Source organism: Canis lupus, chromosome 8 (assembly GCF_048164855.1).
Source record: "Canis lupus baileyi chromosome 8, mCanLup2.hap1, whole genome shotgun sequence".
NCBI lineage: Eukaryota > Metazoa > Chordata > Mammalia > Carnivora > Canidae > Canis > Canis lupus.
In genome coordinates, this window is record NC_132845.1 from 65520978 (window position 1) to 65547367 (window position 26390).

General features: G+C 47.9%; 2 protein-coding genes across 5 annotated transcripts in view; both read right to left on the reverse strand.

The window, feature by feature from the left end:
* Positions 1 to 2744: 2744 nt before the first annotated feature.
* LOC140639198 (olfactory receptor 10AC1-like) lies at positions 2745 to 6252 on the reverse strand. The gene is made up of 2 exons (XM_072837691.1): positions 6215 to 6252; positions 2745 to 3912 (listed from the first exon to the last, which is right to left on the reverse strand). The coding sequence occupies exons 1-2, from the start codon at positions 6250 to 6252 to the stop codon at positions 2745 to 2747; spliced, it is 1206 nt and encodes a 401-aa protein (XP_072693792.1).
* A 14808-nt stretch (positions 6253 to 21060) lies between these two features.
* The window catches only part of LOC140638862 (RB-associated KRAB zinc finger protein-like), a 28222-nt gene continuing 22892 nt past the window's right edge, over positions 21061 to 26390 (reverse strand). For 3 of the 4 annotated variants that reach the window (XM_072836928.1, XM_072836929.1, XM_072836927.1), the window contains exons 6-7: positions 21868 to 22004; positions 21061 to 21429 (exon numbers count right to left, since the gene is read on the reverse strand). In XM_072836928.1, coding sequence (XP_072693029.1) covers positions 21350 to 21429; positions 21868 to 22004 — 217 coding nt within the window. In that variant the 3' untranslated portion in view covers positions 21061 to 21349. Of the gene's footprint in view, positions 21430 to 21865; positions 22005 to 22179; positions 22368 to 26390 lie in introns of those variants that run through there. The other variant, XR_012035820.1, reaches the window with a different exon arrangement.

Here is a 26390-nt window from a genome sequence, read left to right on the forward strand (position 1 = left end):
AAAGGTGACAAAGGCTCCCAATCCCACCACACCTGCTTCTGCTTTCGCCTGAGGGAGGCCTGCAAGCTAGTCAAATGTAAACAGCTCCTTAGTTGTGGCTCCCACCCTAATCCCACCCTAATGATGCAGGTGCAGCCTGCATCATAGGATCCCTGGTGGACCCCTCCCCTCTGAGCCTACCCCCAACTCAGGAGATGAATTAGAGCAAAATCAGCACAGCACACAACCACAGAGGGCCACAGACCCCTTAAAAATACAAGACCTTCTCATACCTGGAGGATTCGGGGGCGGGGGGGGGGTGTTGGTGGCACATCTAGTGCCTTTCAGCCAGAACTTCTGTGCACAAGAGGACATCCTGTTCTTCTAGGACCCGCCTGAGGGAGACACAGAGGTGAGAAAGCAGGTGGCATGGGAAGACAGAGGGACAAGAGACCCTGTCATGAGTCACCGGAGGCTGTTGATAACTCCATTCTTGAACCTCCATGTGGCTTGCAGATTCCGTTCTCCCCAGGCTCCGAACCAGCCTCCATAGGTGTGCTATTTCTCCAGCCAACAGGCAGGGCTAGGTAGGCAGACTCTGCTTGCACTGGTTCTGCTTCTCAGACTTGGAGTGTCTAAATGGAGTCTACAGGGAATGTTTTCAGGCAAAGTTCCCTCCCACAGAATCTAGGACTCTGACCCTGGTGCAATCAGGTCTACCAAGTTTCCTGTTACTATGCCAAGGTACTAGCCTGCTGCTTCCAGGGCTCCTTGCATTGATTGCTAAGTTGGACCCGACAATCTGGGGTTAAGGTTTTCAGCGAGCTCTGACACTCTGAGGACAGACCCCAGAAGAGGACTCTGTCTTATAGATTCTTTTCCTTGGTTGGACTCAAGAGCTATGCCGTAGCCCATATGTGAGAGCCCCAGACAACCCAGGAGCTTTGCCTATGGTTTACTTCTCCCATCAGATATTTATTAAGAACCTCCCAAGTTCATGGATCTCGAACTAGAAGAATAGGGTGTGAGATCTGGCTTTAAAGAGCTCAAACTATAGTTTTGTGGGGGGCCTGAGTAGGTGAGTGGGAAGTGAAGCTGGTGCTGAAATTTTATTTTGGAGTCACAGTAGTTGTCACTGAGGGAAGGAAGGCATTTTCATAGGTGGAACAAGAGGAAAAGAGTGAGCACAGCAGGGGCATAAAGCATGAGCAAAGGCTTGCCTGACTTGGCTAACAGTCAGCTATAGTTTATTTTACATACAACGAAGTGCACAGATCTGAAGCCAGCATCTTCATGAAGATTCGAACACATGTATACCCGTGTCATTAGCAGCCAGGTCAGAATATAGAACTGCTCCAGTGCCCGATCTCCCAGTGCCTGGGCCAACCCAGACCCTTCCCCCAGGTCATATCAACCAGCACAGAGATTCTGTCATCCACCCTTATGCGTTGGGAGGCACTAGGTGTGTACTCTGTGTCTCATTTCTTATACTTGGTATTAGGTCTGTGTCTGCTAGCAGGAAGACTTCATTCTTTCTCGTTGCCGTGTAGAATTCTGCTGCACAAATATGCCACAAGTTGTTGTGTCTTTTTTTTTTTAAGACTTTCTTATTCATGAGAGACACACAGAGGGAGGCAGAGACATAGGCAGAGAGAGAAGCAGGCTCCTTGCGGGGAGTCTGATACGGGACTCGATCCCAGGACCTGGGGTCATGCCTTGAGCCAAAGGCAGATGCTCAACCACTGAGCCACCAGGGTGCCCTTCTATTCTTTTTTTAAGATTTCATTTATTGGAGAGAGAGCACAAGCAGGAAGAGGGGAGGGCAGAGGGAGAAGTAAGCTCTGCACTGATCAGGGAGCCCAATATAGGGCTACATCCCAGGATCCCGGGATCACAACCTGAGCCAAAGGCGGACGTTTAACTGACTGAGCCATCCAGACGCCCCCCAACTTTTTTTTTTTTTTTTTTTTTTTTTTTTGGGAAAGAGAGAGAATAGGGAGGGGAAGGACAGGGTGAGGGGAGAGAGAAAGAATCTTAAGCAGACTCCATACCCAGTGTGGAGCCTGATGGGGTGCTTGATCTCATGACCCTGAGATCATGACCTGAGTCAAAATCAATAGTCAGACACTAAACTGACTGAGCCACCCAGGTAACCCCTCTTTTTAAAAAATACGCTCCACGCCCAGCATGGAGCCCAGTGTGGGGCTTGAACTCATGACACTGACATCATGACCCGAGCCGAGATCAACAGTCAGACACTTAAACAACTGAACCACCCAGGTGCCCCATCTTTGTCTATTCCATGTTCATGGACATTTGGATTGTTTTCAGTTTTGGTCTACTATAAATAATGCAGCCATAAACTTCTTGTGCAGTAGTACTCATTTCTCTTCAAAAGATACTGTGTAGCCAGAGTTCAGAGAAGTTGTTCTTAACCAGGGCTGATTTTGCCCCTTGGGTGATGTTTGGCAATCTCTGATGACCTTTTTGATCACTGAGGGGGATCAGTGGTGCGCTGCTGGTTTCTACTGGGTGGAGACAGGGGCTGCTGAACATCCTACAGTGCACAGCCATCAACAGGAACTGTTGAGCTTGGAATGGTCATAGAAACCAAAGAATGAGGCTGTGGTCCGACTCTGGAGTCCTCTGGAGTCCTCGTAGGCTGAACTCGGGCACATGTCCAGTAGGTGCCGCAGATGGCTCTGGAATGGTGAGGCTCCCCCTCAGTGAGGGAGACTTCAGGACAGACGCCGCCTGGCATGGTGTTAGTTGCCCTCAGCCTGGTGGACGGTCCCTGGCGTCCTGCCGCTGAGCACCCGCTGCAGGGCACCCTGCACATCGCGATTCCGCAGCGTGTAGATGGCCGGGTAGAGCAGTGGTGTGAGGTTGATGTAGATGAGCGAGACCAGCTTGTCCTCCTCCAGGGAGCGGCTGCTCAGGGGCCTGGCGTACATGGCCGTGGCGCAGCCGTAGTGCAGCACGGCCACCGTGAGGTGCGACGCCACCGTGTTGAACGCCTTGCGGCGGCCCGCAGATCCCCCAACGCCCAGGATGACCACCAGCACCCTGGTATAGGAAAGCAGGATCAGGGCCAGAGGCAGCACCAGCAGCAGCAGGCAAGCTGCCAGCAGCACCCGCTCCTGCAGCTGCCGGTCCCCACAGGCCAGCAGCAGCACCGCCGGGAGGTCACAGAAGACGTGGTTCACTAAGCCCCCCTGGCAGAAGGGCAGCTGGAAAATGGCCGTGGTGAGCCCCAAGGCCAGGATTGAGCCCCCGGCACAGCAGGAGGCCAGGAGGCCCCAGCAGAGCGCCGTGCTCATGAGCTGGGGGTAGTAGAGGGGGCGGCAGATGGCCAGGTAGCGGTCCAGGGCCATGGCGGCCAGCAGCAGGCACTCGGCGCCCCCCAGCGCCACAAAGAGGCCCATCTGCGCGGCGCACGTGGAGCGGGCCACGGCCAGGCCTGCGGGCGGCAGCAGGAAGCCGGCGAGCATGCGCGGAGTCAGCGCCAGCGTGTAGGCCACCTCCACGGCGGACAGCGCTCCCAGGAAGAAGTACATGGGGCAGTGCAGGGCAGGCTCCGCCACAGCCAGGCCCAGGATGAGCAGGTTTCCCGCCAGCGTGGCCAGGTAGAGCGGCAGCAGGAAGGCGAAGAGCAGCAGCCGCAGCCCCTGGGGCCACCCGGAGAAACCCAGGATCACGAACTCGGCTGGGGCCGTCCAGTTGGACGCGGGCCAGGAGCTCATGTCGGGACCTGCGGGAGGACAGGCGTCCGGGCCAGAGAGGGGGCTCGCGGTGACGCTTCCCGAAAACACGGGGCCTTCACCCTCCGAGGCTCGGCCCCCTCGCCCCGCCCCAGGGACGCCCCAGGGACGCCCCAGGGACGCCAGCGCCTTCTGCGGGGTTTGCCACAGCCCGGTGAACTCCCCGAACGTCCTGCAGGAATTCAGAGGTCTGGAGCCGCCGTCTGCTCTCCTGCCCACCCGGCCCCCAGCTCTGCCCAGCGTCCTTGTTTTTTTTTTTTTTTTTCTTTTTTTTCTAAGATTTTATTTAACACAGAGAGAGAGTGCAAGCAAGGGGAGCAGCAGGCAGAGGCAGAGGGAGAGGGAGAAGCCCCCGCTGAGCAGGGAGCCCGGGGTGGGGCTCAATCCCAGGACCCTGGGACGTGACCGGAGCGGAAGGCAGAGGCCTAACGGCTGAGCCCCAGGCGCTCCCAGCATCGCAGCAGCCGAGGAGCCAGCCCTCGGGGAGGAAGGTCAGGAGGGCCTCACCTGAGTGGACCGTGGCCCGAGGGCTCAGAGTTCCGAAGGAACAGGCTCTTTCCTGAGCGGCCGGTTCGGGGTATGGAGATGGTTGTTCCTGGGACGGAGCTCCCAGGTGAGGGGCCCCGCAGCCCCGGAGCGCCCCGCCCGCAGAGGCCCGTCCCTGGGGAAGTGGCACCCCCGCTCTCGGCGGATAGGCCACGCGCCCTCCCGTCCTCACCGGCCCTGGCCACTGTCCTTCACTGTCCTTTGTTTGACTTCCGTGTTCTAGCTCTCCCCCGAGCTGGACTCGGGACACCCCCATGGTAATCCTGGGCCCTCGGTTCTGACTCCATCCCAGGGGAGGGTGTGCCCCTGCTCCATGTTACGCAGCCTCCGTGAACAACAGCACCCACGCCGCGGCCTAAGCTGCGCGGGCAGCCCGACCCCCCACGGGCCCCTCCTCCTCTCTTAGGACAGCATTGCCACCTGCACGTCCTGCCAACACTTCCAACTCCATCTGTCCCTAAGTCATGAATCATTTCTCTGGGAAACTTCCTCGACCTTCCGTGATTGGACTAGCCTCGCGCCCAAGTCCAAAGTCAGAAGTCACGGTGGGGGCACCTGGGTGGCTCCGGCTGAGAAGCGGCTGCCTTCGCTCGGGTCGTGATCTCAGGGTCCTGGGACCGAGCTGTGTCGGGCTCCCTGCTCAGCGGGGAGTCTGCTTTTCCTTCTCCCTCTGCCCCGGATTGCGCTCTCTCTCTCAAATAAAATCTTAAAGAAAAAGAAGTCACTGATCCAAAAATAATAATAATAATAATAAATCCAAAAATAAATAAATAAATAAATCCAAAAAAAAAAAAAAGTCACTGTGGATGAACCCCCTCCTGCACCCCACACCTCCGGGATCGCTTCCCTTTTCTCTCACCCCTCCGGGTTTCTCTCCCCCCAGAGATCCCGGGGGACCCCAGCCGGCCCTACAGTCTCCAGCGCCGCCAACCCCAGCGACGCTCCAAACAGATGACAATTTTTCGCTTAACTCTCCCTTCCTTCTTTGCCGACGGGGTTTGGCCCCAAGTCCTTGGCCCAGCTCACACACTTCTTCCGCCCTTCGTCGTGTGACTTTGGGCTCCCACCCTGCTGCACGCTGGCACCACGGGGTTCTGGGTGGATGCGTGACTCGCATGTCCTGAGCAGACCTGTCCCTGCAGGTGGTGACGGGGGTGCTTCCTGGGACGCCCTGCAGTCCCCACATCCCTACAGACAAGAGCTGGGCTGAAGTCACACGCTATGTCTGGGTGAGGACCCCTGCCCCCCAGGCAGCTTCGGTGTCATCCACTCATCCCACGGTTGTCATGGCAACACCATGAAACTCGGTCTCCTCGAATTGAAGATATGAGTCATGTTTGTTGTTCACTGATTTAGCGAGGGAATTAATCCCCGTTTCTCAGCAAATGTCTGCCTCCTGTGTCCCTGTGATGTCCCTTCACGACAGACAGTTGTCCCCACCTTCTGCGGGTTCCTCCCCTAAAGTGCTCCTCAGCATTTGTCATTAGAGTTGCTGTCGACCTGAGAGGGAGTCCACGTTCCTGGTCATCTTCAAGGCCAGTGCCCCCCTCAGAATTACCGGGGGTCCTGTTCACTGGCCGCCCCACCATCAAAGGTGCTGCTATTCCCTTAATTTGCTCAACTAAGAGACACATTCTTCTCATCTTTCTCTTCTCACACCTAATCCTTAAAACTGGACCCCTTGGAGACCTTATGCAAGCTCACCTTACCTGAGGGGCCTCAACTGGCTAGACCGAGTTGCTGTCGCACGTGTCACCCCACGGTGGATGTCCATCAAAGCCCGTCCATCGCCCTCCTGGGCCCGTGCTGGTGCTGGTGTGCGTACCCCACCGTCCTTGAGCGGATCCTCCGTTTGACCAGGGCTCCCTCTCCTCCCGGAAGGCTGTTTGCTGGGGCCTCCAGCCCACGTCTACAGAGCCCACACCTACAGCCACCGCACCGTGGACTGAACCCCATCCTTGGCCATGGCTGGGTGATGGCGAGGGGGCCACAGTGTGTCAGCCTCTTTCCTCACCCATGAGATGAGAGTTGGACGCAGACAATCTTCAGTTTCTCAAAGTTCCGATATTGTAAGGTTTTACCGAAAGCTGTGTGTGTGGCAATGTTCGTATGCCCAAGGTAAACCATTTTTTAAAGATGTTTTGATGTTTTAGGAGCCCATTCAAGGAGTCTGAAGGGCACTATCTTAATCTAGAACACTAGGTCAGCAAAGGAGGCGTTAGACTAGGCCTGCTGTGGTCAATTTATGGATCTTCGAAGAGCCTCAGGCCAGGGTACATATCAAAACAGCTCTTCCTAGCCATCGTGTGTGTGTGTGTGTGTGTGTGTGTGTGTGTGTGTGTGTTCTTTCCCACGCACATGTGCAGTGTGTGTGGCACGGTGGGGTGCCTTCTGCATCACCCGCCCAGCCCTGGGGTGGCCTCAGATAACAGGGATGCCCGGGGTTGAGTGAGGAGCTGTGGTTTCCAGTTCGTCTGTGATGTTAGGGCCCAAGCCCCAACCTCCCTGTGGGACTGACTCCTCGTCTGTCCCCGTTGATGGGAGTCGCAGGCCCTGTGGCCCTGGGAGTGCCTCAGGAGGTGATGTTGTAGTTCCGCCCCCAGCAGGAGTCCATCCCTGTTTCTCTTGGAGTCACAATGGCTCAGTGGCACCTTGGGGTTCACACACACCTGTTCCGTCTCAGCTGCTTCACCAACCAGCACAGAGAGCATAGAGTTTTAACCTCGTGCAACCCCAGCAGCCTCCTCAGCCCCACAGGACTATAGTGAAGGTGGACACGTGTAACGTCCAGAAGGCACACAGCCCTCCCTGCACACAGGAACCGCTGGGGAACGTATCGCTGACACGTGCCGAGTCCTGTCGTGTGCTTCCTGCTCCTCGTGCGTCACTCACATTCTGCCCCGGCCCAAGATCTCCAGAGAGACCAGGCAGCGAGTGGCAGAGAGGAGAGGGATGTGCAGAGGCCAGGGTGGCAGAGGCAGATGGCAGACCAATGTCACCTGGCCTATGTGTCCTGATGCCAAGACCCCGAAGCCTTCAAGGGCCTGGGCTCTGTTCCTTTCCTTCAGACCCTCCACCCCCACCCATACTGCAGCTCTTCCTCCAAGGCCTCCTGGAAAGTTGTCCAGGGTCACTGACATCAATTCCAACTTCACTTTGCTGGCAACAGCCCCCCATTCCCAGACTCGGGGCCACCAGGCCCCAAATTGCAGCCTGAATTAAATCCTTGGCTCCTCAGCTGGACGGGCACCTTGCTCACCCTGCTGCCCCGGAGGAAATAGGTGTCACAGCAGTGACACTGGGAGGGGAGAGATCTAGTCTGGCCTGAGCAGGTGACCCAAATCCTGGGTGGAAGAAGTGCAAGTTCCGGCCATCATGACATGGAGGCCTTGCTGGTTGCCCCATCTCCTGCCCGTGCCTTTCCCACAAGCCACATAGCAGCCTGGACGTGCCACCGTCTCGGGCTCCTCCCTGACCTTGCACACCTTCTCCCTATCAGAGTGTCCTTCCCCACCTGGAATGCTACTCACCCCTCACAGCCCAGATCAAACAGCGGTTCCTCTCTGGATGCAAATGATAAAACAGCAGTAGGCTGTAGGAGGACTTTGCAGAAAGTGGGGAACAGTTCGACTGCACCACACCATTTCCCCCTCTTCTCCCATGATCCCAGGGACGCTCGCAGTAAGAAAAGTTACTTAATAGGTTTCCCTGGGCCCACTTAGGGGTCTGGCTTCATCCAAAGCCCCAGGGTCTCGTTAGTGATCTTTGCCCCAGACCCAGCAGTGCCTGAGGAGCCCGGCGGTCTCAGAAGGCTGGGAGCTGAGGGATGAGTGAGGAGGATGACTTGGGAAATCTGAACTGGGGTGTCCTGCGAGACTCTGAAACTTCTGGGCCAAGGGGATGGAGGCCACCTCCCTGAAGAGCTGGAGCCGCCACAGCAGGAGCTGGAGGTAAACTGGGATGGGGGCAAGAGTAGCACAAAGCTCCCCGGAGAGCGAAGAGGAATGTGCCTGATTTCTCCACTTTTCCCCAAAGTTTGGACTAATGGGTGGCCAGCAGTCTGGAGATCTTGGAATGGGGTGACAGGTGGAGTGGATGGAGGAGGCACCTTCACCACCACCACCACTGAAAAATACCCCAAAGTGCCAAGCAACAAAACCCAACAACACAGACCTGTCGTGTTCTCACTGCCCATTTGTAGAGACAACCACGACTTGGCAAAGTACACAAATTTGTATCCTGCTGTTCTCATTTAACATTGAATTATACATGTTTTCCATTTGCTACACAGTCTTCTTAACTATTCTAGGCATTAATTTTGTTAACTTTTTAAAATATGAAATATAAAAAATAAATAAATAAAATAAAATATGAAATACGTGGTTCAAAATTCAAAGGTTGTAAAAGAATGGTCTGCCCCAAGAACCCTGCCTCTAAACTCACCCAGAGGCAACAGCTTTTATCAGGTCCGTTCCTCCTTACAGAGATATTCTAGGTACATATGGGATAGGCACACGTGTGTGTTAATTTGCTACTTTCTAAAACTAAGATTTGTTTTAGAGAGAGAGCCCAAGTGAGTGGGAGGGGGGTGGAGGAGCAGAGACAGAATCTTCAAGCAGACTCCCTGCTGAGCGCAGAGCCCAAGGGGGGTTGGCTCAATCTCAGGACCCTGAGATCATGACCTGAGCTGAAACCAGAGATATTTAACTGACTGAGCCACGCAGGCACTACTAGATGTCACCACTTATTGAACAAGTCCCTGCTGAAGGATATTTAGATGATTTTTTATCTTTGGCCGTTACAACCAATACTGTAATAAATATCCTTGTCTACATGGTATTTGGCATGTGCACAATTAGGCTCAATCAGTGTGCGCATTTTTTAAAAAAGGTTATTTACTTGAGAGAGAGAGCAGGAGCAGCGGGTAGGAACAGAGGGAGAGGGAGAAGCAGGCTCCCTGCTGAGCAGAGAGCTCAATGCAGGGCTCGAGCCTGGACCCCTAGATCATGACCTGAGCTGAAGGCAGATGCTTAACCAACTGACCCACCCAGGCACCTCAGGTTTGTGCATTTTAAATTGCCTTATTTTGTTAGTTATTGACATGTTACTTTCCGTCCTTATTATAGCACTAACTGCTCCCATCTGGAATATATGAAAACACCTGCTCCTCCTCCATATCTCCACCAACACAATGCTGTCACATTGTTTGTCATTGATTTGGTAGAGATGGGTGTCTCAGCATAATTTTAATTTATATTTCTCTGTGAGTGAGGTTGACCTTTTCCTATTTTAAAACACGTTTGTATTTTCTTGCACTGTTCACTTATATTCTTTCCCATTTTTTCTATTTGCTTGTGGTTCCTAGCTTCTTATTGATTATAAGCCATTTTTAATATACATATTAAAGGAATTCAACTTTGCCTATAGTAGGAATTATAAATCTCTTTCCTGGTTCGCTACGCATCTTCTGATGTTTATGGTGGATTTCGCTGTGGAGAATTGTTTCATTTCACTGTAGTCAGATTCATCATATTTTCTTTTGTAGTTTCTGGGTTGCACATCATGCTCGAAACACTCTTAAAATAAAAATTATTTCTCCACCTTTTCTTCTCAAACATTTGTGGTTTGATTCTTTTTAAACAATTAAGAAAAAACAAAAAAAAAATCACATGCTTAATTTATATGCAATTTACCCTGTAAAGATGTGGGGTAGGAATCCAATGTTTGTTTGTTTGTTTGTTTTACCAGGTATTAGTCATCATTTAAAACAAAAGCATAGGGGATCCCTGGGTGGCTCAGAGGTTTGGCGCCTGCCTTCAGGGCGCAATCCTGGAGTCCTGGGATCGAGTCCCGCATCGGGCTCCCGGCATGGAGCCTGCTTCTCCCTCCTCCTGTGTCTCTGCCTCTCTCTCTATCATAAATAAATAAATAAATATTTAAAAATAAAAAAAGAAATTTTTTAAAAAGCATAATTGACATGATAAGACTTGCAGGAAATGACACAGAAAAATGGTACAACTGAATTTTCATGAAGTAGAAAAACATTGAAGTGTAAAAACATTGCCAGGCTTCCAGAGACCCTCCTCACTTCCCATCCCACCATTGTCTTCCCTCTTCCCTAAGGGAAAGTAATATTATTTTTTTTAGCACCTTCATTAGTTTTGCTTGTTTTTGAATCCTAAAGTACGTATTCTTTTGTTTCTGGTGTCAAAGAAAAAGATTAAAGACATATAGTGAACTATCTGCATGTTTACTTGTATACAAACCATGGAGATCAAAACCATGGACTGAGTCTTAAATAACCAATAACAACAAAAAAAGGAAGACTTAAATTTTAAAAAGAGAGAGAGGGAAAGGAATAAGTAAATACTCCAGACAGTCTGAGGACAGTGAATCTTGTTTGAACATTTTGGAGGGGGCACCGATTAGCTAAGAACTACCATGGGATCAGAATAGTCTGTCCTTAGCAGTCTGATGAATGGTATCAGAGAAAATGATTTCACTTTTTTGTAGATTCACCAGGAAACCCTGAGAGATCAGCTGTGGAGAATAACAAACTATCTTTCTATAACATGCGATCTATAATAATAACAACAACAATTGACTTGGGGGACACCTGGGTGGCTTAGTGGTTGTGCATCTGCCTCTGGCTCAGAGCGTGATCCCGGGGTCCTGTGATCAAGTCCCGTATTGGGCTCCCCACAGGGAGCCTGCTTCTCCTTCTGCCTATGACTCTGCCTCTCTCTCTGTGTGTCTTTCATGAATAAATAAATAAAATCTTTTTTTTTAACTTACTTGGAATGCACAGGAGCAAGAAAATATGACCCATCATGAAGTGAAAAATCAATCGGAACCAATCCAGAAATGACACAGATGACAGATTGAGTGGGAGGGTTATCACAACCGTATTCCACATGTTCTGGAAGCTAGAAGAAAGATTGGTCATGTCAAGGACAGAGGTGGAGTGTACAAAAAGGGTGACCATCAACCATCTTGAGGAGAAAACAGCCATGTCCAAATGAAAAAATAACACCATGTGGACGATGCAGGAGAGATTAGTGAACTGGAAGACATTGCAATGGAAACCATCCAAAATTAAATGCAGACAGGAAAAAAAAAAAGAATCAGCCTGCTGTGGGACAAGTCAAGCAATGTTATAAATGTATAAATGGAATCTGAAAAGGAGGATGCAGAAAAATATTTGAAGAAATAATGATCCCCAAACTCCCAAGTTTAATGAAAACCAAATCCATATATCCAAGAAGCTCCACAAACTCTAACCACAAGAAACTGAAGAAAACAGTGAAACAGCTTAAAATCAGGGCAAAAAGAAAGTATAAAAAATCTAAATAAAAAAGGCGCATTCTATACAGAGGAGTAAATGTAGGAGTGGTCACCAGCTTCCTGTCAGCAAGCCTGAAGACAGTGGAAGAAGAGCTTTAAAGGACTAAAAAGGAAAAAAAAAAAAGTCTGTACCCAGTGAAAATATCTTTCAAGAAAGGAGACATTTAAAAATCTCTGGATGAAAATAAATAAATAAATAAATAAATAAATAAATAAATAAATAAATAAATAAAATAAAAATCTCTGGATGTACAAAAGCTAAAAGAAATCAAGCAGTGAATCTTCTACAATGCACAGCAACCGATGCTGACAAAGCTACCTATTGACCAGAAAAAGACCTCATTTGATGAATGTACAAAGCTTGTGAAAATATAAGGTATTTAGAGTCTGTGGTTATTAATTGCCTCTTTATCAGCAGGTGCTTTTTGAAAGCTAACTGTGAGCTTCATTTGCTCTTCTGAATTTGATCTTTGAAGGTATTCTCACCTGTAGTTGCTTCTTGAGGGCCATCAGGACTAATTCTTAAATCCTTTCAAACCTGGCATTGGCTTCTCAAAGAGACGAACGACCTGTGTAATAGCTGTCAACTCACTGAGACAAGGAAAACCACTCAAAGTCACTTGCCTGGTTTTGAAATTGACTATTGATGTTGCTCTCAATGTCCTTGACTCTTCTCACCAAAAATAATTGAATAATTTGTCCAGTGGATCTGAATTGCGGGATCTATTGACATAAAATTGTTCACATATTTAAGTATCTGTAGGATCTCTGGTTTGGTTGTCTCTGTCTCTGGACAGTGATCAATTGTGCTTCTCTCTTTTCCTAATTAATCTATCTAGGCTATTTTTATTGATCTTCTCAAAGGATCAAATTTTAATTTCATCAACTTTCTCTACTATTTTTTCTCTATTATATTTTCTATTTATTGATTTTTTTCTTCCTTCTGGTGAATCTGAGCTGCTTTTTCTAGTACAATAAGATGGAAGCTGGCATCATTAGCTTTAGACCTTTGTTCTTTCCCAGCATAGACATTTATTGCTATTCCCCTCTAGACACTGTTTGAACCACATCCCACAAAATTTTGTACATGGTTTCTTAAACCTTTTTCATTCAATTAAAAATACTTATTTCCTTTTTTATTTCTTCTTTGACCGTTTTTTCCAGATATTTCAGGGCTCTGTTGTTAGATGTGCATATGTTTATAATTGTATACATCCCTGCAGGATCAGTTCTTTTATCATTATAAAATATTCTTCATCTCTAGTAACTTTTTTTTGTCACAAAGCCTATTTTGTCTGCTATTGGTCTAGTCACTCCACTTATTTTTTTTAAAGATTTATTTTTTATTTACTTATGATAGACACAGAGAGAGAGAGGCAGAGACACAGGCAGAGGGAGAAGCAGGCTCCATGCCAGGAGCCCAACGTGGAACTCGATCCCGAGACCCTGGGATCATGCCCTGAGCCAAAGGCAGACACTCAAACACTGAGCCACCCAGGCATCCCTATATTTTATTTTTTATTAAATTATAATTAGCATATAGTTTTATATTAGTTTTAGGTATATAATACAATGATTCAACAATTCTATATATTATTCAGAGCTCAGGATAAATATACTCTTAATCCTCTTTATCTATTTCACCCACCCTCCTAACGCTTTCCCTCCAGCAACCACCAGTTTGTTTTCTGTATTTAAGAGTCTGGTTTTTGCTTCTCTTTTATCTTTGCTTGTTTGTTCATTTCTTAAATTCTACATATGAGTGAAATCAGATGGTATATGTCTTCCTCTGACTTATTTTACTTAGCATTATATCCTTTAGGTCCCTCCATGTTGTCAGATTCAAGATCCATGAATTTTGCCATTGCAAAATCCATGAAATCTTTCCATCTGCAATCTTGTCATTTATAATATTTCATCTTCTTTTATCCATCTATCTATGGATGGACAGTGGTTATTTCCATTTCTTGGCTCTTGTAAATAATGCTGCAAAAAACAAAAGTGTGCATATATCTTTTTGAATTAGTGTTTTCATATTCTTTGGGTAAATACCCAGTAGTGGAATTACCGGATCATGTGGTATTTCTTTTTAAAAAAATTATATTCGGGGATCCCTGGGTGGCGCAGTGGTTTGGCTCCTGCCTTTGGCCCAGGGCACGATCCTGGAGACCCGGGATCGAATCCCACATCGGGCTCCCGGTGCATGGAGCCTGCTTCTCCCTCTGCCTGTGTCTCTGCCTCTCTCTCTCTCTGTGACTATCATAAATAAATAAAAATTAAAATAATATATTCAATTAATTAACATGTAATGTATTATTGGTTTTAGAGATAGAAAGGTCAGTGATTCATCGGTCTTATAAAATGCCCAGTACTCATTACATCCCGTGCTCTCCTGAATGCCCGTCACCCAGTTACCCTGTATCCCCACCTCCCTCCCCTCCAGTGACCCTGTTTATTTCCTATGATTAAGAGTCTCTTATGGTATGTCTCCCTCGATGATTTCATTGTGTTTTCTTTTTTCTTCTCTTTCTCTATGATCCTCTCTTTTGTTTCTTTTTTTTAAGGATGTTATTTATTTATTCATGAGAGACACAGAGAGAGAGAGGCAAAGACACAGGCAGAGGGAGAAGCAGGCTCCATGCAGGGAGCCCAACGCGGGACTCGATCCCGGGTCTCCAGTATCACACCCCAGGCTGAAGGCGGCGCCAAATGGCTGAGCCACCCGGGCTGCCCCTCTCTCTTTTATTTCTTAAATTCCACTTATGAGTCAGATCATATGATAATTGTCTTTCTCTGATCTTGCTTAATGGCAAGATTTCATCTTGGACATCTGGGATCTTTTTTTTTCATTTCTTTTTTTTTTTCATCTGGGCTCTTTCCATAGTTTGGCTCTTGTGGACATTGCTGCTATGAACATTGGGGTGCAGATGCCCCTTTGGATCACTACAATTGTATCTTTGGGGGTAAATACCCAGTAGTGCAATTGCTGGATCATAGAGTAGCTCTATTTGCAACTTTTTGAGGAACCTCCATACTGTTTTCCAGAGTGGCTGCACCAGCTTACATTGCCACCAACTGTGTATGAGGGTTTCCCTGTCTCTGCATCCTCACCAACGTCTATCATTTCCTGACTTGTCAATTTTAGCCATTCTGACTTGTGTGAGGTGGTATCTCACTGTGGTTTTAATTTGTATTTCCCTGATGCTGAGTGATGTGGAACATTTTTTTTTTCATGTGTCTGTTGGCCATTTGTATCTCTTTGGAGAAATATCTGTTCATGTCTTATACCCATTTCCTGAGATGAATTATTTGTTCTTTGGGTGTTTTGTTTTTTTTAAAGATTTTAAATTTATTTCTTAGGAGAGAGAGAGAGAGAGAGAGAGAGGCAGAGACACAAGCAGAGGAAGAAACAGGCTCCATGCAGGGAGCCCGAAGTGGGTCTCGGTCCCGAGTCTCCAGGATCACACCCTGGGCAGAAGGCGGCGCTAAACCGCTAAGCCGCTAAGCCACCGGGTTGCCCTGTTCTTTGGGTGTTAAGTTTGATAAGCTCTTTATAGATTTTGGATACTGGCCCTTTATCTGATATGTCATTTGCAAATATCTTCTCCCATTGCGTTGGTTATCTTTTGGTTTTGTTGACGATTCCTTTTTTTTTTTTTTAATTTTTATTTATTTATGATAGTTACAGAGAGAGAGAGAGGCAGAGACACAGACAGAGGGAGAAGCAGGCTCCATGCACCGGGAGCCTGATGTGGGATTCGATCCTGGGTCTCCAGGATCGCGCCCTGGGCCAAAGGCAGGCGCCAAACCGCTGCGCCACCCAGGGATCCCCACGATTCCTTTTTTTAATAAAGATTTTATTTATTTATTCATGAGAGATACAGAGAGAGGCAGAGACACAGGCAGAGAGGCAGAGAGAGAGAAGCAGGCTCCATGCAGGGAGCCTAACGTGGGACTCGATCCCAGGTCTCCAGGATCACACCCTGGGCTGAAGGCAGGCACCAAACCGCTGAGCCACCCGGGCATCCCTCGACTGTTTCCTTTGCTGCACAAAAGCTTTTTGTATTCACGAAGTCCCCATAGTTCATTTTTGCCTTTGTTTCCCTTGCCTTTGGAAACATATCTAGTAAGAATTGCTGCAGCCAAGGTCACAAAGGTTGCTGCCTGTGTTCTCTAGGATTTTGATGGATTCCTGTCTCACATTTAGGTTTTTCATCCATTTTGAGTCTATTTTTTGATGGATTCCTGTCTCACATTTAGGTCTTTCATCCATTTTGAGTCTATTTTTTGTGTATGGTGTGAGGAAATGGTCCACTTTCATTCTTCTGCATGTGGCTGTCCGATTTTCCCATTTGTTGAAGAGAGTGGTATTTATATTTTTAATTTTTTGAGGAATCTTCATACTGTTTTCCACAGTAGTTGCATCAATTTGCATTCCCAACAATAGTACACAGGGGTTGCTTTTTCTCCACACCCTCACCAACACTTGTTATTTCTTGTGTTCTGATTTAACATCTTAATTTAAAACAACTTAGCTTGGATTAATACGAACCTAACATCAATAGTATACAAAAACAATCTTCCACGATACCTATGTTTTCTTTTCCCCTGTAGTGCAATTGTTGTCATAACAATTATATCTTATAAACCCATCAACACAGATTTTATAATTTACTTAAACATATTTGTAATAGCTTATTTGAGGTCTTCATCTACTAAGTCCACCAAACATCTGGGATTTATCAGGACCAGTATCTATTGAATGTTTTTTTATTTTATGTGTATAGGCCAGCTTTTGTTTCTTTGCATGTATCTTCTCTCTTTTTACGTAAAACTGGGTGTCTTAAATAACAAAATGTGGCAATGAGATTCTCTTCCCACTTCTCAGAAGTTTTGCTCTTTGTTGGGCTATTTATTTGGTGATTTTGATTAATTCTGTAAAGTCTGTATTCTTTGTTGCGTGAAGCCTTTGCTCAGTTATCCTAGCTTTCAGCTAACAGTTGGACAGAGCTTTCCATACATGCCTTAAACCGGTAAGTCTCCCAGGCTTTGCCAAGGGGCCCCTTGTGTGTGGGGCCACCCTCACTGTCCCAGCAACCAACAGCTCTGCCCTAGCCTTTATTTCTCACTTGCCCAGAGTCTCAAGGCCAGAAAGAGACTAATGTTGTCCATGGTACTTCCTGGGCATGTGCATGGCTTCCTAGGCAAGGGGCAATAAGTCAGAGCTTCTCATCCCCCCAATTTTTAAAAATATATTTATTCATGAGAGAGACACACACACACACACACAGAGGCAGAGACATAGGCAGAGGGAGAAGCAGGCTCCATGCAGGAAGCCCGATGTGGGACTCGATCCCAGGATCCCGGGATCACACCCTGAGCCAAAGGCAGATGCTCAACCACCAAGCCACCCAGGTGTCCCACCAAATTTTCCTTTTACGTTCCTGGCCAGCCTCATGTTTGACTCAATTGATATCATCACCCCAGATAGCTACAATGTGATTAAAAGTCCATTAATTGGTTTTGACAAATGCCCTGGGGAGAGGGTTTTACTGGGGAGCGGTTTTCTAGGGAGCTGCCATACAGGCTGAGTTTTGACAATTCCCTGAGGGTGGGGCTTCTGAGGAGCTTCAGCCCATTCAGCCCCTCCCATGGCTGCTAGGATGCTGCTTTGCACTGCTCCTGTGTTTCAGAGGTTGCTAGTTTTCAAGACTACACCAGAGCTGGGGAGAGAGGATGGAAATAGGGCAAATGTAAATGCCCCAAAGTTCACTGTTCTTATATTCAGCCATTTTTCTTAAATAAAGCCTCCCCAAATTGTTGTGAGCCTTTGGTCAATTTCCAAAGTTCTGGAAAAGTTGATTATGACAATTGTTTTCATTAATGTTTTTTTTTGTTTTTTTTGCTTTTATGAAACAGAAGATTTTCAGAGATCCTCATTCTTACATTATGGAAGTGCCTGTTCTCCGCAGGTGTACTCTTGAATCAATAAACAGAAAACAAATTGAAATAGAATATTTTGGTTTTGCAAAAATATTGGCCAAAAAATGTTTAAAGTTTCTGAATCAAGAGCTGACAAAGATGAGAGGAAACGAGCTTTCTCACACACAGTTGATAGTAGTGTAACTTTCTGGAAAAGAAATTTGGTATTTGTCCCTCTAAATTGGAATTTCAAAAAATTTCATATTTTCCTAGTGGAGCCCCTTGGGTCAGAGATTCTATTGGCATAGAGAGGGAGCACTGTCCTCCCAGGCAAAGGAAGGAGGGCATTTGCTGAAAGGACAAGCTCCCCCAAGACAGAGGCACATCGTGCCATGCAGGGCTGACCACATGAAGCTTCAACATGTGCAGGAACAGGGAAAGAGAGAGAGAGAGAAAGTGGGACCAAGCCTTCATTCTTAGCATGGGGAGAAACCAGGAGATGTTTTTGACCAGGCAAGAAGGCAAACAAAGATATTAGGATATTATGATTTTTGTGCACTTTCAAGAGCTAGACCACAGAGGAGATGTAAACAACTTAAGCCAGTAGTTTGGTCCTGTGATCAAGAGATGCCAAGCCATTGATGACAAAGAGTTGTTCAGAACACTTTTTTACGAGCTCAGGCTCCACATTTCTGACCAAAAGTGACAGCCTAAGAGGATGGGAGTGCCCCTCTTGTGGGGAAGTGCCACTCCTGTTTTCATTTTACAGCTGGGGAAACGGAGACCCAGATTTTGAGGGGGAGCAGTCACATTGCAGCAGACTCTTCTGGGGGAGGACAGGAGCCATGTGTCTTTCCTTGCACTCTTGTTCTGCATTGCACACCCACCCCCCACACTGGACCTTACCCTGATTCTCTAGAGTGGTTACATGCCCCAGAGGGAAAAAGGTCAGTCTGTTCTACTCCTGAGGCATGAATCTTCTCCAACTAGAGGGGCCTCCTTGGGCTCCCAATTCTTCCCCATGCTTCCCAAAGCCCTAAGTGGTACAGTAGGGGGCACCAGCTACTCCCCTTCAGCCCCTGGCCCAATCCATCCCTACAGGGGCTCTGAAATTCTCTACAGGGCAGACTGACCTGGGGGTGACACAGGGGTTTTCCTGAAAACGTCCTGTGTCTGAACCTCTGTCTCCATCTCTGTCTTGGGGCTGGTCCATGACATCAGTGAGAAGGGGATCTTCTTCCCCCAAGACCTTTATCTCAGTTCCTAATTTTGCCAAAATGAAGGATCCTGGGAGCAGGTTCTTCCTGTGTGGCTTCAGGGACCCCTTGCCCTTCACTACCCACAGAATTTCTAGGCATAGGTTTGGATGTGAACAGGAGTTATATCATCAGGATGAACTGGCTGCTGTAGTGAGCTGTTCCCTGCCCATTCCCCCCCACCCCAACATACATTGAGGTTGTTGCCACACAGAATGTGCTAGCTGTTTCCAGCATTCCTGCGTTCTGGCCCTCAAGCCTCCACCTTCAAGTCTCAGCCCCAGAGGGAACCTGAGCCTGGAGCCTGCCCTAACCCCAGGTTAGAACCAAAGTGCCCAGAGCCCAGTACTCTTAGGAGAGATGAACCCAGGCTATGGGCAGCAGCCAGCCCACAGATCCCAACCATGGGAGGACCTGAGTTTACCCTCCCCTCTTGGAAAGCCATTTCTCTGCTTTTGACCAAACCCCAAACTTGCTTCTCCTTCCTCTTGAAAGCGTGCATGCGCGCGCACACACATAGCTCATGGTCAGCAACTTATGGCTGAGTTTTTCTACCTAATTAAGTCACCATTCCCACATTTGTCTTAGGATGGTGATTCATTCTAATACCTTAAGATCTTTGCACCTGTGTTTTTGAGAGATATAGAATTGAAATTGTTCCTTTCTCAAAATTTATGTTTCAGGTTTTCCAACAAGGCTATTCTGGTTTCCACACACACACAGTTTCTATTCCCTGAGGAGTTTATGTAAGGTTGCCATTAATATTTTTCTAAAGTGTTAAGGATTTGCTACTGAGGTGAGCTGAGCCTGTAGATTTTTTAATGGGAATATTTTAAACCGTAGATTCCATTTCTTGTGTCAGTTTCATTAAGTTGTGTTTTCTAGAAAGCTGTTTTATCCAGATTTTCAAACTTACTGGCATAGAATGTTCATAATATCTTCTATGGGCTCTGTAATGATGTCTCATGCTTTTTCATCTTAATGGTTGAGGTGAGGAGAAGCAATGGCAGTCTAGGCAGTGGAAGAGGATGAGCAAAGCCCTAGCACAGAGACTGAACCAGCAGCTGGACCCACCTGTCTGGAGATTTGAGGCACAGGCTCCAAGGATATAAAGGGTCCCAATACCAGGCCCTGCTGACACTGGATAGGAATTTGTTAGCAGAAGCAGCTGCCATTTGATTGGATGGTTCCATCAGCCTGAGGTCTGAGAGACAACCCGAAGAGCAACCTGAGTCACACTGTGGCTTGAAAATAGGGCACAGCAACCATCCTGCAGGCTCCCCCTGCACCATTAGGGAACCATTTCTTGCTGGTTGATATCTCCATCAGGTATGCTCACGTGGGTCCTTATACAGCTATTCCTCCACCAGCTCTGCACCCTGAGCCCTGCCTGGGCCCAGTTTTTGTTTTTCAATAGGCTCCACATCCAGCATGGAGCCCAATGTGAGGCTTTAACTCACGACCCTGAGATCAAGATCTGAGCTGAGATCAGGAGCCAGATGCTTAACTGGTGCCCCCGAGCCCAGTTTATAATTGCCACCTGATCCACCCATCTGGCCTTATGCCAGGCCCACTCCATCAGCAGTCTTGACCTCTCTGGCCTCCAGCTCAGCCCCCTGCCTGCCCCTTTTTTCTATGTCCCCACGTTTATTTGGCTCCACCATCTACTAAAGGTAGCTGCCACTGTGGGCCAGCTCCTCTGGCTTGGATCAAGCAGGGACCTACCCTCACAGGCTGGAGTATATAGTTGCCCATGCCCATGTTGCCATAGGCCCAGACACACAGACACCAGAACACAGAACCAAAGAGGAATATGTCATCACTTTAACCTCACAACTTAATTTAACAAATAGTGCTTCTTCACCTATGAACAGAGGTAGAGGTCCCCCATGATGAATGACCTATTTCTTTTCACCGACCCATCAACATGTGTTATCTTCAATTTCATCATTAGGACAATAGGACTCTAATATTTTTAAACAGTCCAATGTGATCACCACTTTAGGCAATATTGAAGTTGGAGCTTGGGGCTGGAGCATCAGAGAAGGGGGTCCATCCAGACAGCACGCAGTGGACTCAACTGTGTACATCTATTCTTGTCAACAAAATGTTTTTGAGAACTAAATGTGAGCCACACTCTCTGGTAAGCATCACACACCATGTTGCTGCCACAGGAGCTTGTAAATTAGATGGAAGAAATTATTTTTGGTTGGCTAGGTGATGGGGACTGGCTGTGAAAGAAATAGCACAGCTGGCTGTAAGAAACTTTATTTCTACATGGAGCTGAGGATGGGGGCTGGTAAAGATACATGTCTGTCCCCCGCCAGTGCCCTGGTGCCCACCCCCAGCCCCGACAGCTGCTGATTAGCCTGAAGTAGGTCTTGGGGGTGGGCTGTTTGAGCTGAGGGAGGACCCAGGTCTCCCTTCCAGGTGGGCCCCCTTTAAGAAGCCTGTTGTAGATGGCCTGTAGCCATGGAGGCTTCTCACAGAACTACAGGCCAGCTTCCTGGGCTTTGGGGCTGCACCACCACAGCAGCCACCTCATAACCCAGGAGGACAGCCAGAGTGAGGGACTCGATTTGGGAATGCCCAGGGCGCTCTGTTTCCTCCAGCTTGAGCACCTGGTGAAGGAGAACAGGTTGAGCTCTAGGAGGGGCTTTCTGGTGCTACTGCTCCTCTGTGTGGTGGCAGTTCCTGGGGAGGCCTCTAAGCCCCTGGGGCAGAGGGGAAGCTGTCCCTGTCTCACAGCAAGTCCCCTCCAGGCTGGGCTCTTTGTCCCTCCACCCCCTTCCCTGTCCACCCTTTGACCCTAGGGGTCAAACCAGCCGGACCACACTCCCATTTTGTCCCCTGTGCTTATCTCGGTCTCTTGTCTCTATTCCGTCCCGCTTCCTCATCCCTGCCCTTCGTCTGTCCTGTTACATGATCGTATTTCTGTCCCTCAGACCCCCTCTCTCCACATCTCTCCCCCTTCCTCTCTGTTCCTCTGACTTCTCTTGCTGTCTGCTCCGCCCTTCTTCTCTCCTTCCACTCCCCAGACCCCAAGAGGCAGTTGCAACCTTGGAGCACGATCTGCAGGCTGTCCTGGCTCCTGGCATCCGGGATGGGAGCGGCAGTGGCGCTGGGGATGGAGACGGCAGGGAACAGCAGCAGCATCAGGACCAGCGGGTGCCACATGGCCCGGCAGGCAGGGCGGCTGGAGAGGCGGCGAGGGACGGGAGATCAGAGGCCCTGCCCTTTGTCCAGGCACCGCCTCCCACTCCGCCCAATCCCCCCTTCACCCCCTTCTGGACGTCCCCTCCCCCTTACCGATGCCAGGCCCACCGCCCCGGGGGCCCGGCCCTCACGCCCGAGCCTCCAACAGTCCTCACCGGCCCGCAGGCCTGCTTGTCTTCCCGCCGCCCTCGTCTCCGCCCACAGCCGGTCGCTGGCTGCCGGATCCCCAAGTGCTATTAGATCCAGACGGTTCTCGTCCGAGCGGCCCCTGAAGCTTCGGACGCCGTCTGCAACCGCAGCCACGCCCCACTACCGACCACGCCCCGCCCCGAGCCCCGCCCCGCTTCTGGACACGCCCCCACTGACTGTTACACCCAACCTCCAAAGATCACGCCCCCCGGACAGCCACGCCCCACTCGCTGTTACACACCACCCAATCGTCCTACTATGGCCACACCCTCAAGGTATAACCACACCCACATCCTTTAGCCACACCCCCTGGAGTGGGGACAAGCCTCTGTCCCTGACCACGCCCCGATCACAGCAGGCCACGCCCCAGGCCAGAGCCACACCTCTCCCTGTAGAGCGAGGCCCTGGAGTCACAGGTTTGGGGGCTCTCCTGTGTTCCGCTTGCGAAGCCCACCCAGCGGCTTGGGGTGCCTTTCCTCGCCCTGTGGCTCGGAAGATGTCCAGGGAGCGCGCTGGGCGCCCCTGCGGGGCACCGTCCTGTGCCCATTGTCCCAATGCCGGGACTTTAATTTGTCCAATTTTTCAGTTTAGTCAGAAGGGCAAATCTGGTTCCTATTAACTTCACAACAGCCAAAAACGGAAGATGAGAAATTATCCTGAGTGATTGCCTTGCAAAATTTTATCTTCAGTATCCTTACATCCTTTGATTTTTTTATCTTTTCTGTTTTGAGCACCAGCTGTTCTTTTAAGGTCATTTTGGTTTTTTTGCCAGATATATGAAATTAAGTACCCCCCCCCCTCAAGTAGTTCCCCCTCTGCACCCAGTTCGGGGACTCCTGTGATCTTGCGGAAACCTCCATCTGTACCCCTTCCTCAGCACATTTCCTCGATTTTGGTTGAGGTGCTCTGCAAACACTGCTTGCCACGCAGTACCTCTCAGCTATCAACCACCGGCTCACCTGAACTACTGAATCTTCTGTTCATATTCAACATTTCACCTCTTTTCCATTCCTACCTCACATTACCAATACACTTTCTTTGAGGATGTTTATCCAGCGGAGGTGTTCAATCTGTTCCTTTTTAGTGGCCGAAGTCTCAGATTTTGCCAGAGCCCCTTTTCTTGCAATCTTGCCCGCAGGAAAAGCCACTCACACTGTTTCCCAGTGCCCCAAAGCTGGCAAAGCTGGTGTGGACTTCCTGCTTGTCCAGCCGACCAATCATGCTGCAAAAGGATTCTCCTTCCTTTCCAACCACTAAAATAAGCCAAATTTCTTCTGTTGCCGGGAAAGCTTAGTTTTGGGAGGTATGGCATCAGGGTGCTGAATCTTGCATGTGTGTTCCATCTACTCCTCGGTCCTGCTAGGCTGAGGGTTGGTCTGGTGGTACTGAGCTAAGCATTGGCTTTCCTGTTCAAGTCAGCCGGTTGTGTGAATACAGTTCTGGAGCTGTGCCGGGCAGATGCCATATTTGCACCTGTTTCTCTGCTGTCCAGAGGCCACATGTTCTTCCATTGAGAGACCACTGTCCTGTCTTCCCTTGGAGGATTTCTCAGCATTATTTTCACTCCATACTCAGCTCACAAGTGAACAATTCAACTAGCTCCCCAATTTGAAAGGCACTACAGCAATCTGATTTCTTAAACGTGAAAGGCGACTTTTTTTTTTGTTGTTGTTGTTGTGATTACCTCAGTGGTGACTGGGCAGGGGATAGGGGATTACATATTTGTTGTACTTCTTCAAAGCCTTTGAATAATTTAATTTGGGGAATACTGTAACGCTGTTGTGCGATGGGTCATGCATTCCCTCTCTTTAAAGGACTTAGTTGGATGGACCACAGAACTGGGCATTATTTAGGATGCAGTGAAGAGCAGCGGGTCCTTTCACCCTCAAGTATAAGAGGTCTAGCGTTAACATCTGGCGTATTTAAGAGACTTCAGGGGGAAAAATCTGAAAAGTTTACTGATGCCAAGTTGAGCAGTAGTAAATATGGGGATGGAGGAGGCAACCCCATGATGAAAGAGGCAGGCTCAGGCTGGTATGGAAGGGGAGCCATGGCTGTGCCTGACTCCCCTTAACATGCCTAGTGGTTAAGCCTAGCAGATGGAGAGAATAAACAGGCAGCTGGTGTGGGGGAGCATACCATCAAGCCCCAATCTGCTCCTTTAGCAAGTCATTAATCTGTTTAAACTTCAAGCTTTGCCTAGTATGAGAAAGAGGAAATCAAATCAAGTGCACATAGTCCACTCCATCCCGTGGTCCTTCACCCTTGCTGTGCCCCTGAGCTCAGCCAGCAGTCTTCCCACCCTACCCCACCCCGCGCTCTTTATGACACAAAGCTTGGGCTGATTCTTTCACAAACCCCTGTGCTGTTATTGGAGTATCTCACATTTGCCAAAAGGAAACAGAAGTACTACTTCCCATCGATTCAAAGTCCTCATTATTACTGCATTTACCTCCAAGCAAGTCCTCTCTATGACGGTAATGCAGAAGGCGCATCCCAAATTCAGAATGTGAAAAATCATTTGAGAATATAAAATGTTTACACACATTAGTTCTTTATTGGAAGAGGCAGTTCAGACCCATTTATATATGCAAAAGGATAGGATGACAAAATATGTAATGGCCCTGTCACCTTTTCAAATATTTTACTTAAAATATACTTTATATTAAGCTTTAAGGTCACAGTGAAGGAAATCTCTGTAGTTGCCATTAAAACTACTCTAAAGAATATTTCCTGCACAAAATGATGCAGGATTTTAAAATATACATGCAGAAAAAGACATATCTTAAGTGTACAGAACACTCAGATACTCAGCACCCAGATTTAGGAACAGTATTACCAGCACCAGATAAATACCCTCTTTCAGTCTTCTCCACAGCTGGCTGCTATCCTGATTTCTAACTGTAAAGACAAGTTTTTCTCTTCTTATATGTTACAGAGTCATGCAGTGTGGATGCTTCTGTGTCTGGCTTCCGTCATTCATCTCTGTGAAACTGAGCTATCACTGCAAATACTTACGGTTCACTTGTTCTCAACACTGTATGTAGTCTTCTGCAATGAAACATACCACTTAGGTTCATTCATTCTACAGCATGCATGCCTTCAGAGAATTCTGGTCTGTGCAGTTTTAGGCCATGAATATTCTAGCATGTCCCTTGGTTGATATAAGTGCACCTATCTGCTAGGTTTGTGTTAAAAGGGTATATGCACGTTCAAAGTGCCAGCTTTCCAAAATGGTCAAACTAGCTGGCAATACCTCCAGTAGGGTAGGCTTCCTGCTGCTTACATCCTTGCCAAAACTTCTTTTTCATGATTTTCATTTTAACCGTATCAGTGGGCGGGTGGTAGTACCACATAGTGTTTTAAATTTGCATTTCCCTGATTACTAACAAAAATAACATACCTTTTTGTGTTTACTGGCTATCTAGATATTCCCTTTTGTTAAGTGGATGTCCCAATCTTTTGCCCATTTTCTATTTTTTTCTTGTTGATTTATAACTGTTCTTTTTCAATTTTTAGATCCAGGGCTGGAAACTGTGGCCTTCGGGCCAAATCCAGACTGTTGCCTGTGTTTGTGAATAAAGTTTTATTGAAACACAGACATGTTCACAGAGACTACCTAGCTCACAAGTCCCAAGTACTTACTATCTGGCCCCTTCCAAAAATGATCACCAACTCCTCCTCTACACTCAAGTCTGCTGTCAGATACATGAGTTGCAAGTACCTTCTCCCCGTTTCTTGCCTATTTGCTTTCTTAATGGGGTCCTTTTGACAAACATAAGTTCCAAAAAATTAATATATCCAAACTAACTGGTTTTATTTTATAGTTTAGTGATGGGAGGGGGTCTTAAGAAAAATTTCCTTACTATAAGGTTACATACAGCCTAAGTTTTCTTCTGAAAGCTTTATTTTACATGCCATATTCAGATCTGTAATCCATCTCAATCCATTTTTTCTATTAAACAGTACCTTTTCCATTACACTGCATTATCATCTTCATCAAAAAACAAGTGACTGTATTATATATGGGTGTTTCTGGAATCTTTATTCTGTCCCAATAGTCAATTTATCTCTGTACCAATACCACACAATTATAACTTCTGCAGCTTTAGGACAGGCCTTCCTTGATATCTGACAATGTAAGTTTTCACTCCACCTATTCCAGACAATAGCCTGG